At 45.2% G+C, this 8,581-nt stretch overlaps 2 protein-coding genes across 2 annotated transcripts in view; one reads left to right on the top strand and one right to left on the bottom strand.

The window, feature by feature from the left end:
- Positions 1–8,354, top strand: part of T265_08331 (hypothetical protein) — a gene marked incomplete at both ends in the record, with an annotated part of 18,644 nt that extends 10,290 nt beyond the window's left edge. The window contains one exon of the mRNA XM_009174097.1: positions 8,200–8,354. Coding sequence (XP_009172361.1) covers positions 8,200–8,354 — 155 coding nt within the window. The remainder of the gene's footprint in view (positions 1–8,199) is intronic.
- Positions 5,918–8,359, bottom strand: T265_08332 (hypothetical protein; the record flags this gene model as incomplete). Its single annotated transcript, XM_009174098.1, has 1 exon — positions 5,918–8,359. The coding sequence occupies one exon, from the start codon at positions 8,357–8,359 to the stop codon at positions 5,918–5,920; it is 2,442 nt and encodes an 813-aa protein (XP_009172362.1).
- Between the last annotated feature and the right edge of the window lie 222 nt (positions 8,360–8,581).

Here is an 8,581-nt window from a genome sequence, read left to right on the forward strand (position 1 = left end):
TATATATATCTGATATAATGAGACCGCTCCATGAAAAAAACATGTCCTTGTAAACTTGTCGAAGTCAGTCCTGCCTCCCATAAGAAAATGACCGCTAGAACGAACCATTTTGCAACTCACGAATTTGGTATACCGGTCCTAGTAAGTTTTTGATACTGCTTAACGTTGGAATGATACTATCAGATCGATTAACGTGAAGGCCTGTCGTACAAACACTTCAACGGGGCACAGAGGTAAGCTTTTTGGGAAGACCACACACCACAAGGAGTATAGCTGTCGAAAAGTTAATCATTCCAGACGTTGCTGTGGAGTCCCATAATATCGACGGTGAGGATTCCAGAAACTGGCCTTGGCAAACACTGGGAGCGAGTCAAACCTGCTAGGTCGTACGGTCACGGTTAAGGATAACACGTTTGAGCGATATACAATAATTTGAAATTCTGTGCGTCACAAACTCCCTGTAAAACAGCAAGATGAACTGTGAGGGGTAGTTTCAACGAAGAGAAACGATGGAGTGTTCGTTCGAAGAATCTTTGTAAATTTTGAGGAGTGGAACTTCAATCAAATCATAGTTGTTTGTTGGACGACCGCTAACTCACATTCTTTTAACTCGTCTATCCATCTCTAATATTCTGAACCACTCCCTTGATGTTTTATACCCTTTTTCAGGGCGTTGAAGACGCGACTTTTGACTCCCAATCACTGCGGTTCACCGAACTTCATAGTAGGGCTGGNAATCACTGCGGTTCAGCGAACTTCATAGTAGGGCTGGTGTAAACGGGTCAAATCATGCGGTCCCGAAAATGAGGTGTTCTTGCATACGCCGTTCCTAGGTGACTATACAGTAATAAACGTAATTAAACGTTCCCACCTGCACGCTTAAATGCCTCCTCAATCGATAGGCACATCATGCTGCAGGCTGGTTATAAGAAGTAATAGATTCGCCGGTTCACTTTGATTTGCCGTTATATTTGTGTCATTCCTTCGTGAAGATATCACAGTCCAAAACGAGTAAAATTGGTGTACCATTGAAAACTGTGTCTTCAGGAACATCGATAGCGCACCATATACCAGAAAAAAGGCAGTCTTTGAGACCCACACAGTTTATCGTCAACCTTGTTGCGTGTTTCGACTCCAAGATTGCTAGGATTCAGTGAAGCAGCTTCTACCAACACAAGATGGCCAGCTTTGTGCACACTCGAAGTATTGATCAGAAACTTATGTTGATCATACAACTCACCAGTACCCACCCTTCTATGAAGAGGTGTGACGCCTTCTGTCATAACACACTGCTTTAAGAATAGTGTAAACGGGAGATTCAGTTGACTGTCCCGTTGACCTAAATGCAATTTACCAATGAATATGTCATGCCGATTTTCCTTCGATTTCTGTTGCTATTTGTCTGCCTCATAAATGCCACATCTTTTACTTTCGTTACAAGTACGTAGGCAAGTTGAATCCTAACAGTTCGTATTCTACTCCTCACTAGTGTCCTGACGAAGTTAGGGCACATCGCCAAAATGAACGAATATCCTTGAAAATCACCGAACAACGCCATCATAAACAAGAGATTTAGCTGAATCCGGTTGGGTCTCCAGTCAAAGCACGATTAGTGTGCAATTGAAAGCAGTTAGCAGATGCCCTGAAAGTTAAGTTCAAGTCGAATTAAAGGTTAATGGAAACCTGGGTACTGCGCCCATTTGAGCCGCATGTAGAACAAAGCCGATCGCTGGCTGTCGGAAGGTTTTCTGCAACTCTATGAACAGTATGTTACGTCTAGATGATGTAATACGATATTCCGAATATCGCACTAACTAAATCATGAATAAAAATCATTCAGTAGCAACATCCTTACGGTACCTAGCTGTCGTACCACCCAAAGGAAGCACGAGAGTTTCGATATTGCCAGATTGCTCAAACCTAGACAGGGGAAGTCGAGTGGCAGAGAGCGGGTTCGAACCACGAACCTTCCAGTCAGTAAATCCCCGCCCTAACCACTGAACCATCACGCCCCCACAGAATCACGAGGCGGTCTCGTGCTACATATTCATTTGAATGGAAAATCCTAAACATTTCAGTTGAGCCTCCTGTCAAAACCGAATTCGTGTGCAAATGAGAGTATGTGGCGAACGTGACACGTTTCTCAATTACGATCAATCGCATGTTAGCAATGTGAGGGAAACAACTAACACATGGTCGGCTGTCGTGAGCTCGGCGCTGCCTGAAAGTTTTCACTACTTTATCACGTTGGCAGTCATTAGACTGCATAGAGCAGATAGTATAGCTGTGACCGTTGCAACAGGTCAGAAGTACTGTGAGCCACACATAACAGATCGGGAGCTATATAGACTGTGAATTCGTTCCGTTAATCGGACCACTTGAATCTGCCGATGTGACTGAAAAATACACCTGCCGTCATCCCTGTATTGCTTCTCAGTCCGGTGACAATCGGTTTTGAACCGATGGGTTGTGGGACATTGGCGCAGTGGTCAACAAAAACCACTCCAAATGCCCTTGGGTTTATATTTTCTCCAGAAAAATCGGGATACTTTAGTCGTGCGCGAATCTTTCTCATGTGCACACATCTGGGCATTCGCACCACAAATATTTTGGCTTCCGAGCTAATCAGGCATCTCGCAACATGACCTTATCGGTATCAAACGTAGATAATCTATGGGTGGAATTGGAGGCCAAGCAACAAACAACAGCTTTTCCTTCGCCAGTGTTCACCAATCCGAAGAGGCCACATGAATTCTTATCGCATTTTAATGTTCAATAAGTAGTACACATACGAAGGGCACAGTTCAACTCTGGATCAAACTTGGGCAGGAGTCAAGAATGTGCCGTAAATTTACCGGTAAGTTCCCGTATAACTGAAATCAGCCAGTCACTATTGAGGCTTTCTGTGGATAAATTGAACTGCTGCATACTTCATCAGCAGGGCAATGCATGGACATCAGAGCAATAAAGATCATTATGCTCAAAATTGAGGTGAGATGTTTGAAATGCCAGCAAGGATTGTACATCGGAACCATAACCTGCCAAACAGATGGTATGACCAGGAAGAATTTGTTGTAACGCTATATTGTAGATTGGTGCGCAACTGCTCCCACTGTGATGCCACAGTCCTGTATTTTTACAGTGATGTTGATGTTTGAAGACGATGATGATTAATTTATATATATATATATATACAATCTATTTTCCCTTAGTAGCTCTTTTTTTTACTGCAGTACTACCCCAGAATGTGATGCGTTTCGATGCTTATTCAGACAAATGGACAGGATGTTCACCTCGAGAAGGGACACTTCAACACCTGCACTATTCTGATAATTCTTCATGGGTGGCCTTTTCTAGGGAACCAGTATTTGTGGACAAACAGTGCCTCTTAAGAACTACTGCATCACAATGAGTACCGCTCGGACAGTTAACCTAGATCGGTGTATAAAGCGTCATAGTGTAACCGTTACGCGTACACAAGGTCATAACATCTATCGTAAACGAATGATTAGCAGTAGATATTCGAATCGTCAGGAGGTATCTCCGTGTAGTTATTCGACCGCTTCTGGGACGTTATGCCCAAAACAACAAAAACCAAATTCTGTTTAAACTATGGTTCATAATCAATATGTAGTTCTCCCCGTACGGGCTGCTAACCCTCCTTAAACTCAACCAAGGGTAAGTGGGTAATTTGACATATCTGGTTTTCTCAAAGTATCGTCCATTTAAAATGCTAGGTTTCCCCGTCATAACCAGAGTCTACTCTTCCAAGCTATATCGGATTCAACCATAATGTTGACCATCCACTCGTCCTCGGGATTGGGATGGTTGAGGATTTGAACCATGTGAGATAGGTACTACGGACGAAGAACAAATGACTCGAAAGCCCTGGAATGCTTCATGGCTTTTTGAGACGAAATTCAAGCTCAAGAGCGCAACATTTCTTCACTACTCGTTACTTTCGAATGGACACCTTTGACAACTCGGTAAGCCTTCAGTGGGCCTCACAGTGAACTGAAAATGGTATCGTTCAGCCGTAGCACCATCTCGATGCCCAACTGCCATGCCAACGGGAGGCACGAGGACTGGGTTACTGTTAGATTCTCCAGGCCTAGACAAGAGCAAACGAGATGCTGGGTTCGAACCACGAACCTTCCGGTCCGTAACCTGGCCCCTTAACCAAACTGTTTGATGTCTATAGCGGTAGAATATGGCCGAGGATGTCAGGTTTCTGGCACCATTATCAGAGTCACGTATTTTACGTAAGTTCCAGAGGAATTCGGTTGGGAAGGTATGCGGTCTGCTGCATGCCCACAGGCCTCAACTTCCTCATATCTCACGGTCGATGCACGAGATGTCGTCCCAGCAGCTGTTTTGACTATGATTAACAGGCCATTAACTTACTCGACTGTGTGGAAGCCTGATCAGAGTCAGAAGTAGTTGAAAAAACAGGCTGGGAAAAAGGCAAAGACGAAGGCTACTCAAAAAAGCTCAAGTCAAAGAATGTTGAACTGATTTGCAAACTAAGTTTCAAGTTTGCAACCTAGTTTCAAGTAGAACATAAGGTTGGCGGAAACTCGGGGACTGCACCTATCTGATGAATTCCAGAAAGGGCGAAACTAGTCGTGGGCTGTCGAGGAGTTCTCAGCAACCTTATGAGAAGTGCATTACAAAAATGTTGAAATGAGTTAATATCTGTACTTCAGGAGCATGTTTCAACTGCTCACCACGGTCAAACCACCCATGCAGTTACCCACTACCTTCTTTTTGGTGAGAACAACTAGAACTGCCTGAAACAATTTACTTTCTGTTTGCTGTTCATAGCTGAAGAACTGAGATGATAGCCACACTTCAAAGATTTGCTGCACAGGCAATTTATCACCACCACATCTTTTTTGAATGCATGTGATCTGAAGGCTTGCTCAGCCGTCTCTGGCTGATTTTTAACCAAGTCAGCGAGAAACTTTGATCACACGATTAGGTCAGTAAGTGCACATGGGTTACATATTGAACAACCTTCACAACCAAAGTGCATTGATCGATTTTGCATCGACGGAACCATTTGTGCTACCATGTTCCGAGCTCAGTGGAGATGGACCCTCATTATCATAAGTGGTGTGCAAATGGATGTATACATCACGTCGATACACAAAATTCACTCAGAGAAAGAGAGAGAGAGAGCGGAGTCTGATGTGCTGCTCCTGTTTCGAATAACCTGAGTGCAGGGACCGTCTACGATATGCAACAGTACAAACAAATACACTCCGCAAAGAGAACACGAACTCAGAGCACGAATTAACACTATGAACCGAGGTGAAGGAAAAACCAAAAATAGAAACTGACAGGAGTGTTGTTTGGTGACCGCGCAACTTGTGTACATCGAGAGGGAGAAAAAAGTGGGCTGTGAACAAGAGGAAATGTCAGCTGAACGGTGGAATCACAATCACGTGATAAGGTCACGAGGTTTACAACGACAACAACACAGCGTGAAATGCACGTTGGTGAATAATAGGTGCACCGTGGAACCAATGAATGTAAAGTTATCGCATTCACACTCGAAAGGGGAGCTATACAAAACAGGTTGAAGTATCAGTAACCACATTTACAATGCTCCACGTCATCAAATGCAGTTAAAAATCCAATAAGTGAGATCGTGTCGAAAGAAAGTTTAACTAAGTCGCACACAAATAACAAAATAAAAAGAGTTTTCCCAAACCATACTGTCTAAAATAAGTCTGTTTCAAGGAAGCAAAATTCATGTGACTAGGGATTCAAAACTGAGTATGGTGTACACGAGAACAACAGCAAACATACCGGCATCTCGGACTCGTTCAACAGTTATTCACAAAGGTGATGATCGAAACTGCCAGGCGTCCTGGTAATTTTGACGGCTTGAGAAAGGCGAGATGTGTGGCATTCATGAGGTCAGTGGATCAGGAGGAACTTCCAGCTTGGTCTGTTCGTGATCCGCAGTCAGTGACACTATCGAGTTTTCACCAGTTTCCAAGAGTCTCGGAGCAAGGTTGCGGTGTGAGTTTCTGGGTTCCGCTCCACGTAGATGGATATTACTGTGCCTTCGAAGGTCATACATCCGAACAAACGAAGCCTGGCATTTGTCGCAAACGAAAGGCCGCTCACCTGTATGTCGACATATGTGCTCGCGTAGTTTGTTCATTTTAGGGAAGGCTTTACCACAGTCCTTGAACGGACAGACATGTGGTTTCCTTATCCCAGGCGGACCAGTAATTGGGGACATGGGTCTCTGGGAGATTATTGCCGGATTTTTTGGTGCTATAGCCGGTAGTAGGCGGGGTTGTGTTGCCTGGGTATCAATGTTACAATCTGGCTTAGTTTCACTTGAATTTAAAGGCTTTGATAGCATTGATGACTGGTTTTCTGGAACAGACCCGTTCAACCCGTTCGGCATTGGTGCATAACCCGCAGTACGTAAAACATGAGCCAACGTTGTCGGAAACCGGGTCAAACGTCTTACGCGTCTGCGACCAAATACATGGGTCAATTCGTGACGTCGCACTCCGTACAGCCGTATGAAAGCGGCACCACATCCTGGCTCTCGACACACATAGGGGCGCTCTCCTGTGTGGGAACGGAGGTGTTCTTTCAACTTGTTCAGTTTCGAGTAAGCCTTGTCACAATTTGGGTAGGGGCATGCATGTCGACGCCTAGGAAGTTTATCATTCGCATACATGTGGACTAATTTGTGACGTTGTAAATCCTCTTCTGAAAAGTACCGGACATGACAGTTGGGCTGATCACAGCGAATAGGGCCGCTACCGGTGTGCGTTGAAAGGTGTTGGTTGAGTCTGTGTCGCCTTGCGTAGGATTTATCACATCCTGGATAGGTACAGTGATAGCGTTCAGGATCAGGATCAGGAATTGCCAACCCCCAATCAACTCTATTCTCCAAATCGCCTGATTCGTTAGCCGAGTCTGACTGTGAAGACATATGCAGTGAATTTAACAGATCGGTCGAATTGTTCTTTTCCAACGAGACAGAGGGAGAGGATTGCTTGGGTATATGTTCATCTATTGGTCGGATTACTTCAGACTCTTCCTCGTCATCATCAATTTTAATGGGATGTGAGGAGTTGCTGAGCGTGGCTGTGGAATCCTGAAGGTGTAAGTGCCAGTGCTCGCGCAAGTCTCGATTCCTCTTGAACGCAGCCGTGCAATCAGGATTGGGACACGTAAAAGGCCGTTCACCGGTATGAGTTCGAATATGCTCCGTCTGATTGAATCGGCTGTAAAAGGCTGCACCACAATTCGGTTCAGGGCATTTAAAACGTTTAACACGACTAGCAGTTTTGGTAAAGGAATTATTGGGGTTTGAAGGAGAGGTAGTAGCGGATGAAGTAACACAACTAATCTGATCGGTGGAGACCTGTTGAGTTGTTGCATTATCTAGTACCGTGGGCTGACACTGCGGTATTGAGGGAGTAGTTGACACAGTACTCGCATACCCGTTCGAAATTCGTTGATTTGAATCGGTTGGAGTGGCAAACATGCTGGTCGGTAGTGTAAAGTTTGACAATAAGGTAGGCAGTAATGCGTTCAACGCAGATCCCGTTTGCATCGTGCTGGCCGCACTATACGCGCTTGTGTTGTAGATGGGTGTTGAAATGGATCCAGCAAGCTGACTGATCATATTTACAGTGGCACAGTTGACCAAAATTGCAGCAACTAGTGGATTCAGAGGTGCAATAGACTGTGCTAATTTCGTGGTCTCCTCAAATGCAGCGTTAATAGAGCTGCTTACATTCATGGCTGGTGTGTTGGTGGAAGTTGTGACCGGAGCGGTTTGAGGAGATTGGAGCAGTAGTGTTGCGATTGGGTTTGAAATCACACAAGGGTTCACCAAGTTCGATGTACTTCCGAACTTTGCTGTCAGAACAGGCTGGAGTGAAACAGCAGGGAGCGGAGCCGGTCGAGATATACACGGCAAAAGCGTTTGTAATGCGTCATTCAGAGTAACGTATCCAGCAGTTCCAGGATTAACCTGTCCGGTTAGTTGTATGACGGGAGTTGTCGTAACAGGAAGGGAACTGGAAGTAACGAGCCGAGAGTTATCTGTATGTACAGGTTCGTTTTCCATTTGGTGTTGCATCGGTAATCGACTTTCGCTGACGTTCTCAGTCACGGTCAGCTGACATCTTTTTAACCTGTCCTCATCTGGATCAGTAGGTTCAACTATGATAATCTCTTCATCTTCACAAAATGAGGCAAAGTTCGAATCCGGTTCCGTGACCGGGACTGGTACGGGATCCGCCTGTTTGGGTGCAGTAGCTGTGCGGCACGTAGCCCGCATGGATGCCGGCAAGAGAGAGGGGCGCTGAAGCATACTGCTCTGTCAATATTCCGTAATCAGTATACACTGAGTTCGGTATGCATTCGAGTCCAACGGTCGAACTGTGGCGACTACGCCCGTAGTATGGGGTCCTGTGTTCGTGCTGGTTCGCAGGCTAATTGGGGTAGCGAAAACCAGCCCACATGACGGCAGTGAAAGAAAAGGCGGAGAGCCATTGACCAGCACTGGTCAGGTTTTTCGCCACTCATTGGTCTA

The sequence above is a fragment of the Opisthorchis viverrini genome (assembly GCF_000715545.1).
Source record: "Opisthorchis viverrini unplaced genomic scaffold opera_v5_215, whole genome shotgun sequence".
Classification (NCBI taxonomy): Eukaryota; Metazoa; Platyhelminthes; class Trematoda; order Opisthorchiida; family Opisthorchiidae; genus Opisthorchis; species Opisthorchis viverrini.